This window comes from Phascolarctos cinereus, unplaced genomic scaffold (assembly GCF_003287225.1).
Source record: "Phascolarctos cinereus isolate Bilbo 61053 unplaced genomic scaffold, phaCin_HiC Scaffold_5;HRSCAF=322, whole genome shotgun sequence".
Taxonomy (NCBI): Eukaryota; Metazoa; Chordata; class Mammalia; order Diprotodontia; family Phascolarctidae; genus Phascolarctos; species Phascolarctos cinereus.
Window position 1 is genome coordinate 199,050,033 of NW_027555958.1, and position 23,069 is coordinate 199,073,101.

Below are 23,069 nucleotides of genomic sequence, written 5' to 3' on the forward strand. Positions count from 1 at the left end.
AGTTTCTGAAGCAATGGTGGAAGAAAGAGAGGGTAGAAATGGGGGAAGTTCTGGTGACCTTAAAAATGGACCTGCCCACTTTAGGGTTCACACAGTCATTCATAAATAAGATAGAAATTAGAAAGTGAGAACATAACAGAAATTCAGCAGAAGTTCAGTAGTGAGATAATTCACTTTTGAGAGAAACCAGGCATTATTATGTGTAAGCTATCCTTTTCTATCATAAAACATTAAAATAAAGCTCAAAGGTTTATGTTTGAATGCTTAAATGATTCATTTTTTTTTTAAATAGAAAGGGATCATCCACTGCCACAAAATGTTTGGAATTTTTTCACTTATACAAACTGAAGGAATATCCAATTATAAACCAGAACTTGTAGGTTAAAAACATTCACCATGTTATAACTATTTCCCCTTGATTCATTCTTTGCACCATCTCCAAATGCTATTCAACAATCTTTCCTGAAAAGTGCCCTCCTGGCTAATCCCCACATTGCCACATAGCCAGCAGGCAGGTGTTTCACATAGCAAACTGGATGACCACCCCATGTGCTTAGACTTAACTGTTAAAAATGCAGCCATTTCCCTGAGACATAAAAGTGTAACTTGAAAAAAAAACTCAATAATTAAAAAAAAAATTCAAATTCCATTTACCTTTTCTCCTCTAGGGACACTTGCTCCATTCTCACTGAGGTTTCCCTAAATTGAAACAATAAAAAAGAAGTTTCTTAATTTTTTAAACTGTTGACTTTTGATACTTATATTTAATAAAATACATGTATATTAATATGATTTAAATTTTATTTAATATAATTCTGGAGATCAAATGACTTATTTTTGAGTGGCCACAGAAATATACAAACTCTAAAACTAATTTCAACCATCAAGAACAGGAGCTGTATTTGAGCTCTCCCAATAGGTTTTCAATGTTATACATGCTGCTGTAAGCAAAAGAAGCAGTTTAACACAATTATTAGAATAGTCATGGGATTTCAAATATTTACTCCCTCTATTTTCTTCAAAATGTAATTTTTTAGATATTTAAAGATAACATGTCATCAGACACTGATCTACTTTTATTAGAATGATATAATGAAACAGTTATGTGGAACCCTTTGACTAGATGTGCAAACTAGATGACTTCTGAAACAATTCACAACCCCATTCTATAGGTTCATTTAAAATGAATTTTAGGGGGCAGCTAGGTGGCACAGTGGATAGAGCACTGGCTCTGGAGTCAGGGGGACCTGAGTTCAAATGTGGCCTCAGACACATAACACTCACTAGTTTTGTGACCCTGGGCAAGGCACTTAACCCCATTGCCTATTGCCCCCCCCCCAAATAAAACAAAATGAATTTTAGAAACAGCAGTGTCCTAGAGAGTAGAACAAACTAAGTGGGTGCCTTGGATCAGCCTGCAGGGAAATTATATAAACCCGTGGGATGATCTGAGGATTGTTGTGAGGATCAAATGAGATACCTGTAAAGTACTTAGCACAGTGCCTGGCACTTAGTGGGTGATTAATAAATGCATGTTCCCTTTCCCTTTTCCCCACCTTAGGATCACCAAAATGTCCTGATGTGATACCAGCTGGATGTTTTTATTAGGTGGGTCTCCACCATATGCCATCTCAAGTTCACTGAAAGTGGAGCTACTCAGGCTTATAGAAATTACCTGAAGGGCCTTTGGACCAAGACAAATTACAGGAGTCAGTTGTGGTTAGAAGTTTCTCTGCCTCTCCCTCACCACCACCCCCTGAGTAGTCTGGAGGGTCTCAGATACTCTGAAGCCAATGGATAGACAACTCTGTAACACCATCTGGCATTTGTTGGAGGTTAAGAAACGCTATTAAAGGTTTAACTTTTGTTTTCCCTACATAGAAAAACAACATTTAAATACCAATGAAGACCATTGAACTTTCTATTCATTCTGCAAGGGGATATGAGCTACTTACCAATAAAACTAAAATTAGAAATTTTGTGACCCATGGAATCATCACAATTCACATTTTTAGAAGATGACACAAAGCATGACTTCTGCTGAAGATGGCCCAGAGATGGGTATTACGACCCCAAATGTATATGTAAACAGTCACATCACATATGTACAATATACATAAATTTGTACATACAACATATATATCCTGTAAGTACCTATAAGTACTTCCATCTACTTCAGTTTCCTCAAGTGAAATAGAGATTATAATTAGCACCTACCTTCCAAGGTTGTAGAAATCAAATGAGATAATATCATAGTGCCTGGCACACAGTAGGTGCTTAATAAATGCTTATTCCTTCCTTCCGTATATAGATAAATCACATAACCTCTCTGAACCTCAGGCAACTCTCTAAGAGTTTAAGTTAGAGAAATTTGTGATCTTTGAAGTTGGATGAAGAGTCCACACTAATGATGTACCTACATGTACACACACACACACACACACACACACACACACATGTCATTAGAACCCACTGTTCCTTAGACAAGCAGGGATTACACCAGTCAGTCAATAAGCATTTATTAGACACCTATTATAATCCAGGCACTGTGCTACAGTGTTTGCTCTCAAAGAATTCATGGTTTACCAGATCCACATGAGTCCATGTACCTAATGTATAGATATAGATTATGTATATAAGTATGTGTGTGTGTGTACATACATACACCCCCCCATATACGTATATACAGATACACACACACACACACATAAATTCAGAGTGCTGGGTTCAAGTCTTTCCTGTAACACATATCAACTTGTGTGACCACGAGCGAGTTACTTAACCTTTTACTGCCATAGACTATAGGTTACAGAATTTCTAAGAGTGTTGGTTTGTAATTGATAATCACAGAGAGTTGCTAATCCTCACAAGTGGTAGGAACTTTGACAATAGGGATTCTCCTTGTCAATGAAATCCCAGATTCAGATTAGCAACACAAAAGTTATACCACATACACACATGCATATGCTTAACATTAGTCATTTGACATAGGAGAGCTTCCTAGTGGTGGCTACACTAGGTTATTTGACATCATAGAACCAATAAAAGTAGCTAAGGCCATTGTTCATTTTGGCAGTTGCAGTTCTGGCCTTGAATTTTACTGAATTTAATCTATTAGTTTGGGGCTCTGGTAAATATTTGAATAGACAGCTTCCTGAGAGAGTAACATGCAACTTTCCCAATTGTTTCTGGTTTTAAATTTTACTATTCTGGTGAAATACACTACAGGTCACAAGAATGGAAAGACAGAGGTCTTCCCTCAAGATTTTAATTCCAAATTATCTGGACCTGAGAGAAGGGATGATCTTGGTGGCTCTGAGGAAGTCCCTGCCCAATATGTTGCCATGGCATCTCATGTATCAGCCAGGAAGAGCTCTGGAAACATTCCAGTTTGGATAAAGACCCTCTGTCCTCTGGCAGTCTGTGGATATCCAAATGAAGTCATGGTTTGAAACTTGAAGGGAGAAATGGATTATTTTGTTGGAAAATTGGTTTTTTGGATGAACAATCTGGAGAACTGAACACTGGAAACTGGTTGCTGGGAGGCACAATCTCAAGCTTCAACAGCTGAGACTGAATCTCTGCAAATTGTATTGAATGTGACGATAAAAGATAACACGACTTTGCATTTTCAATGTGGATCTTTAGAAAATAAGATCAAATGTAAAATTTGTAAGTATTTGGCCTCCCCTGATAACAGTCCTTTTTCCCAGCTAGAATGTCATGAGGGGCTCTGGATCTGATGTTTTTAGAGGTTGACAGAGCTTATCAAATTTTTATTAAAATTCCCAGAACTAAAGCCAAGGAGAATGGCTGCTGGGTGGCAAGTAGATTCTCCTTAAGGGAAAGAATATGCTTACTAGTATTGCTTCTTTAGAAACAGTCTTGCAAAGCAAGCAGCTGCTCTGGAGGGCCTTTTTTTTTCCAAGTAGAAAATCTTTATCTTCTGTGTTTTTCTTCTTCTTCCCCTGCCCTCTCAACTTTCCCCTTCTCCATTCTTTTTTTTTCACATATGCAAACATATCCCCCCCACACATATAGACCTCTCTGTCTCTGTGTCTGTCTCACTATGTATCTCTGTCTCTCTGTCTGTCTCAGACACATACTCACATACTTTAATCTCCCTTGTTCGTGAAAATTTTCTTCTTTAAAAATAGCTTTCTTCCCCCTCCTTTAATTTCTCTCTGTGCCTTCTGTTGCCTTCTGTCAGTATGTCTCCTCTTCTTAGCTCAGGTCTGAAGGACTTTTCATTGCTCCCATTTTTCAAGCCCAGATAGATTTCATGCATTCTGGGCACAGTCAGCCAATGTTTTCCTATGAATAGGCAGGCAGTCCCATGCCTAGGTTCAATGAGAGTTGTGAACACAGGACAGAAGGATCTTTTCCTGATCTCTCAAGGTCTTTCAGCTTGGTTCAGAGGGGTGACTCTGAGGCAGAAGACTGTCTCCTCTTTGTGCAGGGTTAGAATACAAAAGAGGGAAATTGAGAATTTTTCTAAAGAGGCAAAGGAATTTAAGCAATTTCTAACAAATGGAGGCTACAGTCACCTGTTTGCTTCTGGAAATGCTACTCTGAGGCTTGGCATTGGTGGAATTTGCTGGGTGTAGGGGTGACGTCCAACCTACTGGTTGCTGCTGTAATCTCTGATGTATCAGCAAAGAACTGTTATAATTTTTTTATAAAATCATCCTGATCCGCCTTATTCTGCATGAAGAAAACTTCAAGTTTTGACCCAACTTTCTGTAAAGCTGCTAATAGGCAAATTATACCTTAGCTCTGGTCACTGTTCCTCAGGGACCCTTATAAGCCCACTACCAGCTGCTTTGACAGAAGTTCTGCTATATAAGGCTATTGCTGAAAAGTGGGATGACTACCCAGCTGTTCATGTTGCTGTTGTAACACAAATCAATGGCAACTTGACCCTTTCAAGGGTCAATTTAGAGTCTTATGCATGTGTTTCTGATTCCAATACTTCCATCCCAAACTCCATTGCATATTCTCTGTATCATCCTCTATGTTTGTCTCTTGATTTCTCTGTCCCCCCTTTTCCCACCTTTGTCTCCCATTTGACTCTTCCCTCTCCTTGCCATCTCCATTCATCACTCTGCTCTTTTCTCTTTTTCCTACAAACACCATGGTGGCAAGGAATTGCAAAAAAAATAAACAATCAAAAACAGAAGGAAAACTCTGCTGACTGAAAACAAGTCCCCACTCTCAATTGCCACGTGTGTGACTTTCTGCTTTCTAAAGCTAAGAGTAATAAAGAGCCAGAAATACTCACCAGGGTTGCCATGAAAAAGGTGGGCACTAATAAATGTCTAACTAGCTTCTTTGCCTCATCTCTCCCCACTCTAATTTAGCCTCCATTTAGCCACTGAGCCACCATGGCTGGACCATGATATCTTTGTCACCCGCACCTCACCTAATGAGCTTCAGTGGCTTCCTTTTACAACTACAAGATTGAAAATAAACACCACTCATTAGCATTTTAAGCTCTTTATAGCCTGATCCCTCTCTTTTTTTTCCAGCCTCCTTACATGTTACTTCTTTCCATATATTCTACAATCCAGCTATACTGGCTTGACATTCCTTGCTTACAGCATTCCTCTCATTTCTGTGTCATGCTAGCTCTCTCCTGTGCCTGAAGTGCTCTACCATGACCTCATCAACAGCCTCTTAGTTTCCCTGGCTTCCTTTAAGAATCAGCTCAAAGCTCACCTTGAGCAGGTATTTCCCAGTCTCTTCAGCTACAAGTACCTTCCGCCTGCAAGATTATCTTCCATCTACCCCACATACATCTTGCATGTACCTAGTTATTTATATGGTGTCTTCCCCATTAGAATGTAAACTTCTTGAAGGTACGGACTGTTTTTGCCTGTCTTTGTATTCTCAGTACTTAGCACAGTACCAAGTATATAGTAAACACTTAATAAATGCTTTTGTTGATTGATAATAATAAGCACTTAATAATACTTTTGATTGACTAATTTCTTCCATTGTCCATTGTGAGTTGCCTTAGTTGTAAATAGTTCTTATGCACTCTAGAATGAAGCAGACTAAGGCTTTTGACATTTTTACAATTCACTTATTTCCAGATATGTCTAAAGTTAGTTTTGATGCTGAATAGTTATAGTAATCAAAGAACTCATAATTTTAAAATGCAAAAACAAATGTATTTTTCCTTGATTACTCTGCTATCCTATAGGATTAAGGTAACATTTAGATTATTCTCAAAGGGATCTGTGACCTCATTAATTTGAGAGTTCCTTCCAACAAAGTGGATTGCAACCCATCTATGCTGGTCTATCCCGTCCAACTCTAGTTCATATCCTGCCAAAAGTTTGCCACAGGGATCTCCCCAATGTTTTAGAGGCCTTCCTTCCTTTTCCCTAACATCACAAGGGTATCAGTGGAGCATTCCAGCCTCTACCTGTCATACTTAACTGTTACACAATTCCTTTCTGAAATCCTCAATCCTGTTCTTTTTCAAAGTCCTTCATTGTTATAATTACAACCCATTATTTGCCTTTCCATTTCCCTCTGTGTCATGCCTATCTTTTAGTAATTTGGAGGCAGTGGTATTTCAAGTCTCTCCTCTCTTATGGAAATACTAACAAATTATTTTGAAAATGTGGGCCTTTGTTGTTATAGAAAGTTCAGGGTCAATAAAAGTGTGGTGAAATTTCCAGAAAGCAATCCAGTCTGCTCTCTTCCTTTTTTTCCATTCTGGACCCAACTCATGGTCCATCTATATTGTCTATCCCAGATATACATACTATTGGACAAGCTCTTGTTTAGAGGCATAGTGAAATCCAGGCAATAATTAATTCTTTTAAAGAAATTTTTTTTTTGGCTAGGCAATGGGGTTAAGTGACTTGCCCAGAGTCTCACAGGCAGTGAATGTTATGTGTCTGAGGCTGGATTTGAACTCAGGTCCTCCTAACTCCAGGGCCAGTGCTCTATCCACTGTGCAACCTAGCTGCCCCCGCAATAATTCATTCTTTATCCATTTGTTCTTTCCTTTGTGGATAGACAGTACAAAATCTTCACTGTCTCTGAGTTTGATGCAATCAACACAAGGTAATTAGGAAGCAGGAGGATCTAGAGGACTTCAGCATCTATAAAAAATCCCTCCTTGACCTAGACTGTGTTGAATCCCTTACATCTCAGCAGCAAATACTTTTGGCAAGCATTTATTCCCTTATTTTATGCTTTACCTTATGTTTATTATCAGAGTCATTGAACAAGATTATTTGCATCTTCTAAGGAATCCTAAATGTTCTGGAAATACGGGTAGGAGGCAGCTGGTAAAAGAGCCTGTAGGGCAGCATTTTGTTCTGATGAGTTGAATGCTTTTTTGTTATTAATGAACAATTAAGTGAGGTGGAACCAAGATGGCAGAGTACAGGCAGCAACCCTGCTAAGTCTCCCAACATTCCCCTCCAAAAATTGTATTCTGGAGTGGTAGAACGAACAAAAAGTCAGAGTGAGACATTTTCTAGCCTAATATATCTTAAGAAGTTGGCAGGAGAGGTCTGTGACACCAGGGTGTGGGTTGGCCTGAAGTTCAGGTTGCAGCAGCACCAGAGGTGGGCCTAAGAGGCTGTCATAACAGTGGCTTCTATGGCTATCAGCCCAGACATGGCAAGGGGTTGGACAGTTGGTCCAAAAGTGATTATGGGGACACTTTCCTGGCACTGAGTAGAGATGGCACAGATGGGCAACTACAATGCCAATATGCAGTTCTGGATTGCAGTTACAGGGTAGAGAGGAGGGTTTGTGGTTAGTTAAAAAGGAGTAGGAGCCCAAGTCACAGTTCCAAGGCAGGGAGGAGTCCTAGATCTCATAGAAGAGCAGGGGACCTGGTCACAGTTCCAGGGCCCAGAGGAATGCTAGCATGTGTGGCTTCATGGGAATAGAGGCACTTCTTGGCTAAAGACCAGAAATCAGACAGGGATAGGAGTGACCACACATCTTCCTAGATCATGCCACCTTGGAAGCACTGAAAAATTTGCAGACCCCCAGAGCTAGCTGTGAAACCAGCAGTATGAAAAACCCTGAAGCTTGGGACAGGGTCTCTCTACTCCCAAGTGAGTAGAGCCGAACTTTAACATAAAGTTCAAATTCAAGAAATAGGCTAGAAAAATGAGCAAACAACAAAAAAGAACTTGACCATAAAAAGCTAATAAGGTGGCAGGGAAGACCATGACACAGACTCAGATGAAAATAACAATATGAATATAGCACCAACCAAAGCCTCAAAGAAAAATGCTAATTGGACACAAGGCCAACTAGAATTTCTAGAAGAGATAAAGAAAGAGATAAGACTGATAGAAGGAAAATTGAAGAAAGAACTGAAAGTAATGCAAGAAAATTATAACAGATTTAATAATTTGGTAAAAAGGTACAAAAATACTGAAAATATCACTCTTTGTAAATGATATGATGGTATACTTAGAGAATTTTACAAAATTCACTAAAAACACCTAGTTGAAATAATCAAAAACTTTAGCAAAGTTGCAGGATATAAAAATAAACCCACACAAATCAGCATTTCTACATATTATCAACAAAGTCCAGCAGCCAAAGATAGAAAGATAAATTCTATTTAAAACTGTAGAAAATATTAAAAAAAAATGTTGGGAGTTACCTGCCAAGCAAACCCAGGAACTATGTAAACACAATTACAAAACACTTTTTCACACAGATAACATCAGGCCTAAACAATTGGAAAAATATCAGTTACTCATGGGTAGGCCAAGGCAATATAATACAATGACAATTCTACCTAAATTAATTTACTTATTCAGTGCCATATCAATCAAACTATCAAAAAATTTGTAGAGCTAGAAAAAAAATAATAAAATTTATCTGGAAGAACAAAAGGTCAAGAATATCAAGGGAGTCAATGAAAAAAAGTGAAGGAAGGTGGCCTGGCTGTACCAGATCTCAAACTATATTATAAAAGAATAATTATCCAAATAATCTGGTGCTAGCTAAAAAATAGAGTGGTAGATCATTGGAATAGATTACTACACAAGGCATAGTAGTAAATGACCAAAATTATCTAGTGTTTGATAAACCCAAAGATTTAAGCTTTTGGGACAGGAACTCACTATTTGACAAAAACTGCTCAGAAAATTGGAAAACAGCATAGCAGAAACTAGGTATAGACCAACATCTTATACCATATACCAAGATAAGATCAAAATGGGTATATGATTTAGACATAAAAGGTGATGCCATGAGCAGATTAGGAGAACAAGGAATAGTTTACCTGTCAGGTCTATGGAGAAGGGAAGAATTTATGATCAAACAAGAGATAGAGAGCATTATGAGATGTGAAATGGATAATTTTGATTATACTAAATCAAAGAGTTTTTGCACAATCAAAATCATTGCAACCAAGATCATAAGGAAAGCAGAAAGCTGGGGAACAATCTTTACAGCAAGTATCTCTGATAAAAGCCTCATTTCTCAAATATATAGAGAATTAAGTCAAATTTGGAAGAATACAAGTCATTCCCCAAATGATAAATGGGCAACAGATAGGAACAGGCAGTTTTCAGAGGAAGATATCAAAGCTATATCTATAGCCATATGAAAAAATGCTCTAAATAATTATTCACTAGAGAAATGTAAATTAAAACAACTCTGATATACCACCTCATACCTATCAGATTTGCTAACTGAGAGAAAAGGAAAATGATAAATGGTAGAGCAGATGTGGGAAAATTGGGACACTAATTCACTGTTGGTGAAGCTGTGAACTAATTCAACCATTTTGGAGAGCAATATGGAACTGTGTCCAAAGGGCTATAAAGCTGTGCATACCCTTTGGTTAGGCAATACCACTGCTAGTATCCTAAAGAGATAAAAAAAGGAAAAGGATCTACATGTACAAAACATTTATAGTAGCTCTTTTTGTGATGGTGAAGAATTGGAAATGAAGGGGATGCCCATCAATTGGGAAATGGCTGAACAATCCTGTGGATTATGATTGTAATGAAATACTATTGTGCTATAAGAAATGATGAACAAGATGATTTTAGAAAAACCTGGAAAGATTTATAAGAACTGATGCAAAATGAAATTAGTAGAACCAGATCAACATTGTACACAATAACAACAATATTGTATGATGATCAACTGTGAATGACTTAGCTATTCTCAGCAACACAGTGATCCAAGTCCAAAGGACTCATGATGAAAAAATGCTATCCATCTCTAGGGACAGAACTGATGGAGTCTGGATGCAGGTTGAAACATATAATTTTTCACTTTATTTTTAATTTTTTTTTGGTCTGTGTTTTCTTTTACCACATGACCAATATGGAAATATATTTTGCATGATTGCACATGTCTAACGTATATCAAACTGCTTACCATTTCAGGGAAGGGAAAATGAGGCAAGAGAGAGAAAATTTGGAACTCAAAATTTTTGCAAATGAATATTAAAAATTGTCTTTACATGTAATTGGGAAAAATAAAACATTAATAAAACAAAAATAATAAAATAAATAAGTCTTTTCCCAACTTGTAAAAAAATACTGAATAAAATAACACCTTAAAAAACAGAGTTGGCCTAGTTGTAAAAGAGGCACAATAATTCACTGAAGTAAAGAACTTCTTAAAAAGCAGAGTAGACCAAATGGAAAAAGAGGTATAAAATATCACTGAAGAAAATAATTCCTGAGGCAAGTGGAAACTAATGACTCCATGAGACATCAAGAAGCACTAAAACAAAATTTAAAAAAACCGAAAAAATAGATGAAAATGTGAAATATCTCATCGGAAAAGCAACTGACAGGAAAATAGATCCAGGAGAGATAATTTGAGAATTATTGGACTACCTGAAAGTAGCACAAAAAAAAGAGCCTAGACATTATCTTTCAAGAAATGATCAAGGAAAATTTTCCTGATATCGTAGAACCAGAAGGCAAGATAAAAATTGAAAGAATTCACCGATCATCTCCTGAGATTCCAAAATGAAAATTCTCAGGAATATTATAGTCAAATTCGAGACTCCCCCAGGTCAGAGAGAAAACACTACAAGCAGCTAGAAAGAAACCATTCAAATATCATAGAATCGCAGTCAGCATCATACAAGATTTAGCTGTTTCTGTGTTAAAAGAGTGGAGGGCTTAGAATATGATGTTCCAGAAGGCAAAGAAGCTAGGATTATAACCAAGGATAACCTATCTAGCAAAATAAGTGTAATCCTTTAGGGGGAGGGGAAATTGATATTTAACGAAATAGAGGATTTTCAAGTATTCTTGATGAATGGTCAGAGCTAAATGGAAAATTTGACATCCAAACACAAGACTCAGAAGAAACTTAAAAAGGTAAACATGAAAGAGAAATCATAAGGGACTTAAGGTTAAACTGTTTACATTTTTATGTGGGAAGATGATACATGTAACTCCTTAGAATTATTAGGGTAGTTAGGAGTCTACATAGACAGAGGGTATGGGTAGGAGTTAATTATGTTGGCAAGTTTTTAAAAAATGAGTAAGAAAGAAGGATGTACTGGGAGAAGGTGAAAGGGAAATGAAGAATGAAGAAAATTATCTCACAAAAAGGAAACACACAAGATCAAGCTTTTGCAGTGGGAGGCAGTACATAGTGATACTTGAACCTCATTCTCATCAGATTTGTTTCAAAGGGGGAAGAATTTTTCTACATACTCAGTTGATTATAGAAATATATCCTACGCAACAGGGCAGTAGAAGGGGAAGAGGAAAAAAGAAAAGGAGGGGTGATATAAAAGGGACATGGATTAAGGGAAGTAGTGGTCAGAAGGAAAACAAACTCTTGAGGACAGATAGGGCAAAAAGAAAGAGGGGAGAACAGAAGAAAATAGGATGCAGGGAAATACACAGTAATCATAACTGTGAATGTGAACAAGATGAACTCACCTATAAACTAGAAGCAGATGCAGAATGGATTAGAAACCAGAATCCTACATTATGTTTTTCACAAGGGACATACTTGAAACAGAAAGACATACACAGGGTTAAAATAAGGTCCTGGAGCAGAATCTATTAGAATATATCCGCTGAAGTAAAAAAAGGTAAGGATAACAATCATTATTGCAGACAAAGCAAAAGCAAAAATAAATCTAATTAAAAGAGATAGATAATCAGGGAGCCTACATTTTGATAAAAGGTACCACAGACAATGGAGAAGAAAATGGAAAACCACTCTAGTATCTTTGCCAAGAAAACCCCAAATGATGTCATGAGGAGTCAGACACAACTGAAATGAATGAACAACAACAACACTATAGACAATGAAGTCATACAAAAAAATTACAGAAAGTTTCTCTGGTAAAAGCCTCATTTCTCAAATATATAGGGAACTGAGTTAAATTTATACAAATAAGAGCCATTCAGCAAATGATAAATGGTCAAAAGATAGGAACAGTTTTCAGAAGAAATCAAACCTATCTGTAGTCATATAAAAATGCTCCAAATCATCATTTACTAGAGAAATGCAAAAATTAAAACAATTCTGAGGTGCTACCTCACACCTATAATAAATGACAAATCTTGAAGGGCATGTAGGACAATAGGAACACTAATGAACTGTTGGTGGAATTGTGAACTGGTTCAACCATTCTGGAGAATAATTTGGAACTATGCCTAAAGGGCTATAAAACTGTGCATTTGACCTGTCAGGATCCTAAAGAGATCAAAGAAACAGGACCTATATGTATAAAAATATAGCAGTTCTTTTTATGGTGGCAAAGAATTAGAAACTGAGGGGATGTCCATCAATTGGGTAATGGCTGAACAAGTTGTGATATGTGATCATGGTGGAACACTATTGTGCTATAAGAAATGATGCGAGAGAGTTTCAGAAAAACCTGGGAGGACCTAACTGAATTGCTGCAAAGTGAAGTGAGCAAAACCAGATCATTGTACACAGTAATAGCAATATTGTAATTATGATTGACTAGGAAAAACTTAGCTACTCTGATCAATATAATCATTCATGACAATTTGGAAGGACTCACGTTAAAAAGTGCTATCTACCTCTCTGAGTTAAAATTTAGGCATAATTTTCTCACTTTATTTTTCTTGCTTTTTGTGACATGGATAATATGGAAATGTTTTACATGATTTCAAATGTATAATGAGTATCATATTGTTTGCCTTCTCAGAGGGTGGGGTAGGGACTGGAGGGAGGGAGAGAATTTAGAACTCAAAATTTTTTTAAGTGTTAAGAATAAATGTTACTTTTTTTTTTAAAAGACAAACATTAAGCACGATTACATCTTGTATTTTCTACATCTTTCAGGCAATTGTGAAATGGTAAAGATATGGCTTTGGAGACGCCGCGACCGGGAGTCCTCATCTCGGTTTAGTTCTCTGGACGCCTATCCCCGCCGCCTCTGCCGTCGCGCCCATCCCAGGCATCTGTGGCCATGGCCAGCCCCAACGTGTACTTAGACATCGCCGTCGATAAGGAGCTCCTGGGCTGAATTACTTTAGAGCTCCTTGCAGACAAGTTTCCAAAGACGACAGAAAACTTCCGTGCTCTGAGCACAGGAGAGAAGGGATTTGGTTGCAAGGAATCCTGCTTCCACAGAATCATTCCTGGGTTCATGTGCCAGGGTGGTGACTTCAAACGCCATAATGGCACTGGTGGCAAGTCCATCTATGGGGAGAAATTTGCTGATGAGAACTTCATCCTGAAGCATACCTGTCCTGGCATCTTGTCCATGGCCAATGCTGGACCCAACACAAATGGCTCCCAGTTTTTCATCTGTACTGCTAAGACTGATTGGTTGGATGGCAAGCATGTGGTCTTTGGCCAAGTGAAAGAAGGCATGAACATTGTGGAAGCCACGGAACGTTTCAGTTCTTGGGATGGCAAAACCAACAAGATCACCATTGCTGACTGTGGACAACTGTCATAAGTTTTTTGTTTTGTTTTTTTGTCTTAATAACCATTAAACCATTCCTCTGTAGCTGGAAAGAGCACCCCCAACCCCATCTGCTCTTATACCCTGTAATCCTTGCGCTCTCACTTGCTGCAATGCTCTGGATTTCATTACCTTTTTCCTTCCACAAGTCTGGCTAGACAACAGAGTTAAGTTTATGATTATGAAATAAAAACTAAAGTACAAAAAAAAAAGAAATGGTGAAGATGTGGTCTGTTTTTGAATATCATTTGTGAAAACTTACTTGTTCCCTCTTACTAACCTTATTGAGGATGCCGTCAATTTTTGTATAGGTGACCCTGATAAATATTTTGTACAGATGACAGAATAAATATATGTTAGTAGGTATTGATGTTTTCTAGTTCACCTTTTTTCGTATCTATATGGTCTTAGATTTTTTTTATATACCTTTGGTGTCTTCCGTTCCTTTAAATATCCCATCCCTCAATGGCTTCACATTTGTATTGACTCCAGTACAATCTCCTTTATGGAAACAATCCAACTGATTATCTTTTCGTTTCATATTTTTCTCTTTAGTGATATTTCTACTTTTTCTGTAAGCACCTTGGGGGCTGTAATTTCAGAGTCCAAGTGTGGTGGAGTATACTTTAAAGAGAAAGTATTGTGGCAGTTTTTGTAAAATTTCCCATTCTTCTTCTGTTTGTTCCATTTTCATCTTTGGATGCCCCTAGGATGTCCTGGATTAGTTGGAAAGCTCACCAAACTTTCTTTAGACTGGTTTTACTCTTCACTGCTTCTGTCTGCTTTATAAGAGATTAAGATAAGATTTTATAGGTGAATGCATATGCTAACCTGATTTTTCTTTTCCAGTCATCTCTTTCTCATAGCTAAGGTATTTTTTTTGGTCTCTTTTAATCACCTTGTTGTAGCAGTTACTTGACACTGGTCTAATTTCTGGAAGGAATTATTATAGTCAATGTCTATGTAATTTTTGTTGTCCATTTCTTATTATTTATTTTCAATCACTTTTTAAATTTAAAGTTAAAACTTCTTAATCCTATGCCATATCTTTTCTAATGGATACTATTTCTTCTTGCTTATCATAAATTCTGATTTTACCTCTAATGAGTCAGTGATCTGACTCTGCACAGACAGCTAACTGAGGGATAACTTTCACAGCCATATAAAGTCATTTCCTATTCATTAAAATGTAGTCAGTTTCATTCTTTCTGATGTTATTCAGTGCCCTCCCCTTCATGTCCAGTGCTAACAATCTTGTCTCTGAAGAAAGAGTTCATGATATAGAAACATAATAAGGCTTTTGTATAATCTACAAGTCTTTATTCTCTCTCATTTCTTTTTCTTGAATCATATTTTCTCATCTATTTCTCCCTATCCTCCCCTTTTCTCACTTTTGTATGGAAGTCACCAAGTATGAGTGTATGTTGATTTAATTTATAGGGTTTTGACAGGTTCTTCATACGATTTCTTTACTACTTCATCCTCAGCTATTAATATTGATATGTAAACTACAACTATTTTCATTGTGATCTTTTTGCAGGTACTTGCCATTAGTACTATAATGGACGATGACCAAATGTCCTGTGAAGTGATAGTTCTTGTAATGATGGGGCACATGATAAAACTCACTTCATCTGTTCCTTTTGTTGCCTCTCTAAAGAATACTTTCCATATATCTGTAACATTCTTCTTTCATTTATAGTAAGAATATAAAAATTGATAAAGTTCAGCTCCTCCAGTAACATGTCCATTTGTAATGAAAACATTGATGGGCAGCAATGCTGTCCTGGTAGCATTGCATTTTAAATATGAACTGCCCAGCTCAAATTCCAGGAAGCTTGACTCCAATTTGACTGGCAGTCCTTACAGCACACATTCTTCTGAAATATCCCTTTAAGGTCTAATCAAATTAATTCTGAACTCACTTCCAAATATAAATCTCTCCCCTTCCCATATGTGCTTAAGGAAAAACTGAGTCATCAAAGACAAATTCACTATGCCAACTCATTTGGGAGATCTTTAGAGATTAGAACTCGAAAGTTTTTGGAAAGGGTAATAAATATTTAAATAGTAAAGTCACCATTTTGTAAATTTACTAAAGGTGATTACAATATCCCACCCTTTAAGAGTTCTTTGTTTATATTATCACAGTGGTGCCAATTACTGTTTATTAGTTTGAATATTTTGCAATACATCCTAGAGATCTGGGTACATTGTGGATAGAAATGAGTTGTTTTTATTTTGTAATATATAACAATCCTTGTTGTTGAGAGTAAACTCAGTTTATTTTAATAAAAAGTATTTTTATGTATTAAGCTTCAAAAAAAAGTTGTACAGAAATAATAGAGATGATCCTGTCAGTCAGTTTGTCACAAATATGTCCATTTTTTTCTATCAAAAGTCACTGAAAATTCTAAAATTAAAAAAGGAAAGAGGCATTTATTAAGCATGTGCTGCTAGGCACTGTACTAAGCACTTAAAATATTATTTATTTTATCTTCACAACAACCCTATAAAATAAGTGCTATTATTCCCACTTACAGATGAGGAGACTGAGGCAGATAAAGATTGCCTAGAGTCATCATACAGCTAGTGTCTGAGGTCATATTTGAACTCAAATCTTCCTAACTCCAGTTCCAGTGCTCTATCCACTGTGCCACCTAGTTAAACTTTGTATGAAGCTAGCTAGCTAATTACTATTTACAATCCCCCCCCACCCCATACCCCTCTTGGCTCTGGCTTCAAATGCTAATTCTTTAAAAACTGATAATACATACATGTATTGTATATATGGTAACTCTCCATCAATGAGAATAACTAGCATGCTTCCTTCTGTAACCAATAACCCTGGGAAGTAGATGCTATTATTATTTCCTCATTTTACAGTTGAGGAAACTGAGACATATCAGTTAGGTGACTCTCCTAGGATCACACAATTAATTAGTATCTAAGGCAGGATTCAAACTCAGTTTTTCCTTTCTCCAGGACCAGTGCTCTATCTACTGAGTAGCCAACTTTTCAACTTATAAGCCAAGTTGGGATTTCTAAAGGGATATGAAGTAGAAATGGAGATTCACAAAATTTGGAAATATAAACACAGATGAAAGGAATAAAATGAGAATAATTCCAACAGCATGTTTGCATTTCAGCATAATTAGCCCCAGCTTATTAATGCTAATGAGATAGCACCATGGTAAAATTGAAAGAACTCTGGTTTGGGAGTCATAAGATCTATGTTTAATTCCTGCCTCTGTCACTAATTACTTTTGTGACTTTGGGCAAGTTATGTAATCTCTCTCAGTCTCTTCTGCAAAATGACGGGGTTGGGCCGGCTTCTCAAGTACCTTAGAAATCCATGATCATCTGTGGCAGGTGTTTTCAACTCATAGAATGAGATCTACTGTTAGGGTTGAAGCCTTATTCCTCTTCAATCTGCCTTCCCTCTATAGTTTGCCATGAATGCCAGCCACTACAGAGAGGATCAAAGATGGGAGTGGTACCCCCTTTCCTGTTACACTTGGCAATTTTACAGTCAAAATCCTGTTTGCTATTCTTGGAATCATAGGACTTTGGGGAAATAAAAAGTAGCTCTTTGTTACAAAACATTGAAGATTCCTTATCTTAGGGGACGAATATTTATTCCACACTTTTGTACTTTGGATAGATGGTGGTATTATTAGAAGGGGTATCATACAACTTGACCTGCAGTGAAGATCTCCCCAATTCCCTCTGAGGTAAGATCCCCTTATACCATTTCCTTGGAAAACACTGGGAGAGGGGGAGGACAGATATGAAAGTGGCAGTGAGTAAATGAATAAATGAATTAACAAATGAATGAAAAAGCATTTATTAAATGCTTATGACATACAAAATACTCTGCTAAGTGTTGGGGGTACAGATACAAAAGAGAATACAGTCCCTAACCTCAAGGAACCTATATTCATTTCTATACATGTATATATGTCTGTACATATATGTATATATGAAATATTTATAACATTTTGATATGTTATATTTTAATATAACATATACTACAATAACATGTTATATGCACATAGAAATACAGACATGTTTCTAATTGTAGAAAAATTTGAGAATAAATTAATTTGGAACCCCCACTTAAAAAAAAACTATAACTAATGATAATTTTGAATAAAGGTTTCTTGGGGGTTTTTTTTTATTGGAAAATACTTTGCCTGCTTATGTTTGGGTGCTAAGGACTTACCAGTTAGGGTATGCAAAGACTATACTAGAAGTTAGGACAAAGATATTTTTAGACTCCCTACCATGTCCATTCACTATATACACAAAAATACCATAAAAGAAAATAAATACCTTGTTATAATATCCTCCAAGAGTATATTGTCTTCCTTGTTTTCCAGGAGGACCCTGTATTAGAAATGAATCTGAATTGAGTCATAAACACTTATGAAAAGAAATATTTGCATAGTTATATGGCAGAGAACCCTCGACATGTTAATATTTCAGTACAGCATTTAAAATGAATTTATCTTACTATAAATCCTCTTTTATCTGGCATGGTTATGGAAAGAAGCATGCTGGTTATTCTGGTTGATGAAGAGTTGCCACATAGATATATATGTATATATATATATATATGTGTGTGTGTGTGTGTGTGTGTGTGCATATATATATATATATATATATATATAATACATGGATTATCAGTTTTTAAAGAATTGGAATTTGAAGCCATATCCAAGAAGACTTTGACTAGGTGTCCCGAGGGGTAAAAATGTTTTTTTTCTCCATTCATCTTTTTCAGTCAATCAACAATCTATTATTAAGCACCATTTATTAAGTGCCTGGCACTATGCTAAATATTGGGAATATAAAGACAGCAGCGAAACAATTCTTGTCCTCAAAGAGCTTGCATCCTATTGGAATATAAATATGCTTAGTTTTGGAAGGCATGACTTGGTTTTTAAACAGAATTTATCTCTTGGACTTTATATCCTTTTTAGTAAAACAAACTATCATAGCTTTAAGCTAAGAGCTTAAAACTGCATTCAGTAAGCCTTTTGGAACACCCAGTATATGGGCAATAAAATTTTGATGTTTTAGCAACTTAGAACTTGGCACTGCCTCACTATAGGGTAACCAAGTTCCCTGAGGTCAGGTTTGCTTTTGTCTTTGTGCCAGAATCTGGCACGGAACCTGTCACATGCTTAATAAATGCTTCTTTCTTCCCTTTTCCTTCTTCCCAACTGGTATCACTTTAATATTTGTCATTGACTTCCAGAATTTTCAGTACCTTTTACTAGAAAAAAAGTTGTGATAAACTTAATGGCAGGATCATCTTTGTTGTTCCTGTAAAACTTAATAAATACAATCATTGCTGTATTATCAATGCAGAATTATTGGTAGATTTCTCAGAGTAAAATTTCTTAGTAGTTTATCTTAGTACCAAAGCATCTCAGCAACTTAGTAGTGAGTTCTGCTCATGGTATCAAGTACTTAATATAAGTACTTGATATGTGAAGAATGGATATATGAAGAAATCCATCTGAACAGATCCATAGAGATTATGAATAACATGCACAAGTTTCTTATATAGGTCAGGCTAAACAGAGATATTTTATGAGACATATTCCTTCACTTCTGGTCCTAGAAGATATTTCTAGGTTGAGGTTTGTATGAACAGAAAATAATTAATGTATGAGAGAAGCACAGACATTTAAACCTTAGAGACCACAGAGTCCAATCCACTCATTTGACAGATGAGGCCTAAGAAGTCCAGTGACCTGATCAAAGCCATAGAGAAAGGAAGTTGCAGAATCAGGATTCAAGCCTAGGTCCTCTGCCTCCATGTCCAGATGCTCTACACTGACTTTCAACATGTTTAAAACATTTGGTACTATACTAACACATATATACATACACACATATATTGTATATGGACATTGAGGAGATTTATTTTGCTTGAAAATGTATATTTGTCATGGGAAATGTATTTGTTTTCCCCTATAGGGTAGGGTATGGAAGCCAGAGAACATAGATTTCTGTTCATTTTGTTTTAAGAAATCTGAGGGGGGGGCCAAGATGGCGGAGTGAAAGCAGTGACTTGCTTGAGCTGTCTGCCAAACCCCAACAAATACTTATAAAAAATGGTTCTAAACAAATTCTGAAGCAGCAGAACCCACAAAAAGACAGAGTGAAACAAATTTCCAGCCCAAAAACAACCTGGATGGTTGATCAGAAAGGTATATCGTGCTGGGCTGGGAGCGCAGTGCAGCGTGGGCGCACAGGCCGCAGTGAACCTGGAGCAGGCCTCAGAGGAGTGAATCACAGGCAGCTGTGGAGGTTTCCAGACTCCTCAATCCACAAATGCTAAAGACAACTTAGAAGGTCAGTGGGAAAAGTCTGTTTCTGTGGTGCTGAGACAGGAAGGTGGGATCTCAGCTCCATTCCCCAAGAGCATGTCCCTGGGTGAGGGCAGCTGCTTTCAGAGCTTCCGGCCCACAGACTGAGGTGGAATCCAGTGGCTGATCAGAGAGGGACTGCCAGTGCTGAGGCAGGAATTTCTTGCTTTGCCCATCTTTGGATCTGGGTCACAGTTCTGGGCTGCAGTGCTGGGGTGAGGAGGAGTGCTGGTGTGCTGTAGCTTGTAGTGGCTATGAAGAGAGGAACCCCTCCTCACAGTTACAGGACAGAAAGGAGTACTTGCAGTCACAGGCCAGGAAAGGAGTAAACACCTCGCCCCTTATCATACCACCTTGGAAGAACTGAAAATTTACAGGTCCCTACAAGTATCTCTGAAAACAGCTATACAAACCCCTGAAGCTTGGGACAGTACATTCTCTACTTTGGAAGCAGACTTTTACCTTAACAAGGAGTTTAAAACTCAAGTAATTGGCTGGGATCATGAGCAAGCAGCACAAAAAGAGTCAGACTATATTATCTGACTCTGGTGAAAAAGAAGATCAAAATATACAACCAGAAGAAGACAACAAAGTCAAAGCTCCTACATCCAAAGCCTCCAAGAAAAATATGAATCAGTCCCAGGCCTTGGAAGAGCTCAAAAGGGATTTTGAGAAGCAAGTAAGGAAAGTAGAGGAAAAACTGGGAAGAGAAATGAGAGTGATGCAAGAAAATCACAAAAAACAAGTCAACAGCTTGCTAAAGGAGACCCAAAAAAATACTGAAGAAAATAACACCTTAAAAAATAGCCTAACCCAAATGGCAAAAGAGGTCCAAAAAGCCAATGAGGAGAAAAATGCCCTAAAAAATAAATTGGCCAAATGGAAAAGGAAGTCCAAAAGATTACTGAAGAAAATACTTCCTTAAAAATTAGAATAGAGCAATTGGAAACTAGTGACTTTATGAGAAATCAAGACACTGTAAAACAAATCCAAAAGAATGAAAAATTAGAAAACAATGTGAAATATCTCATTGGAAAAACAACTGACCTGGAAAATAGATCCAGGAGAGAGAATTTAAAAATTATTGGACTATCTGAAAGCCATGATCAAAAAAAGAGCCTAGACATCATCTTTCAAGAAATTATCAAGGAAAACTGCCCTGATATATTAGAACCAGAGGGCAAAATAGAAATTGAAAGAATCCACAGATCTCCTCCTGAAAGAGATCCCCAAAGGAAAACTCCTAGGAATATAATAGCCAAATTCCAGAGTTCCCAGGTCAAGGAGAAAATCTTACAAGCTGCCAGAAGGAAACAGTTGAAGTACTGTGGAAACACAATCAGGATAACACAAGATTTAGCAGCTTCTACATTAAAGGACCCCAGGGCATGGAATATAATATTCCAGAGGGCAAAGGAGATAGGATTACAACCAAGAATCACCTACCCAGCAAAACTGAGTATAATCCTTCAGGGGAAAAAATGGTCATTCAGTGAAATAGAGGACTTTCAAGCATTCTTGATGAAAAGACCAGAGCTGAATAGGAAATTTGACTTTCAAATACAGGACTCAAGTGGAACATGAAGAGGTAAACAGGAAAGAGAAATCATAAGAGACTTATTAAGATTGAACTGTTTACATTCCTGCATGGAAAGATGATATTTATAACTCATGAGACCTTTGTCAGTATTAGGGTAGTTGAAGGAAAAAAATTATATGTATGTATGTATAGATAGATAGGTAGATAGATAGAGGGCACAGGGTGAGTCGAAGATGAAGGGGTCATATCTGGAGAACAAAATTAAAGGATGAGAGAGGATTATACTCGGAGAAGAAGAAAGGGAGAAGTAGAATGGGGTAAATTATCTCACAAAAAAAAAAACCAGAAAAGTCTCTTATAGTAGAGGGGAAACTGCGGAAGGTGAGAGGGAATGAGTGAATCTTATTCTCATAGAATTTGGCTTAAGGAGGGAATCACATACACATTCAATTGGGTATGGAAATCTGTCTTACCCTACAGGAAAATAGGGGAAAAAGGGGACAAGAGAGTGGGGGATGATAGAGAGGAAGGCAGATTGGTAAAGAGGGTAATCAGAAGTAAATACTTCTGAGGAGGGACAGAGTCAAAAGAAAGAATAGAATAAATGGGAGGGCAGGATAGGATTAAGGGAAATAGAGTTAGTTTTTCACAACACGACTACTATGGAAGTGTTTTACACTACTGGAATATGTACAAACATATATTGAGTTGCTTGCCTTTTCAATGAGGGTGAGTGGGGAGGGAGGAGAGAGAAAATTTGAAACCTAAAATTTTAAAAACATATGTTTAAAAAAAATGTTTTCACATGCTACTGGGAAATAAGAAATACAGGAAATGGGGTACAGAAGTCTGTCTTGCCCTTCAGGAAAATAGAAGGGGAAGGGGATAAGAGAAGAGGGGAGAGATAGAAGAGAGGACAGACTAGGGGAAGGGATATTCAAAATGCGTGCCATCTTGGGGTGGGGGTAGGGGTGAGATGGGATGAAAATTTGGAACTCAAAAACTTGTGGAAATGAATGTTGAAAACTGAAAATAAATAAATTTATATTAAAAAAATGGATGTGAGGTGTGCTACAGATGTGTTTTTATGTGCATTTTCAGGTTATTTCTGTTATTAGTTTTACTTCATTGTTTTAAGTTGTCACAAGAAACCTCTCACAAAGTGAGTTGTAGTTGAGTTGTTTCATTCATGTATGACTCTTCATGATCTCATTTG

General features: G+C 37.1%; 1 protein-coding gene and 1 pseudogene across 1 annotated transcript in view; one reads left to right on the forward strand and one right to left on the reverse strand.

The window, feature by feature from the left end:
• COL19A1 (collagen type XIX alpha 1 chain) overlaps window positions 1–23,069 on the reverse strand; it is a 397,465-nt gene that overhangs the window by 112,193 nt on the left and 262,203 nt on the right. The window contains exons 19-20 of the mRNA XM_021000213.2: window positions 18,266–18,319; window positions 655–699 (exon numbers count right to left, since the gene is read on the reverse strand). Of these exons, the coding sequence (XP_020855872.1) occupies window positions 655–699; window positions 18,266–18,319 (99 nt within the window). The remainder of the gene's footprint in view (window positions 1–654; window positions 700–18,265; window positions 18,320–23,069) is intronic.
• Window positions 13,430–14,028, forward strand: LOC110217713 (peptidyl-prolyl cis-trans isomerase A pseudogene; annotated as a pseudogene).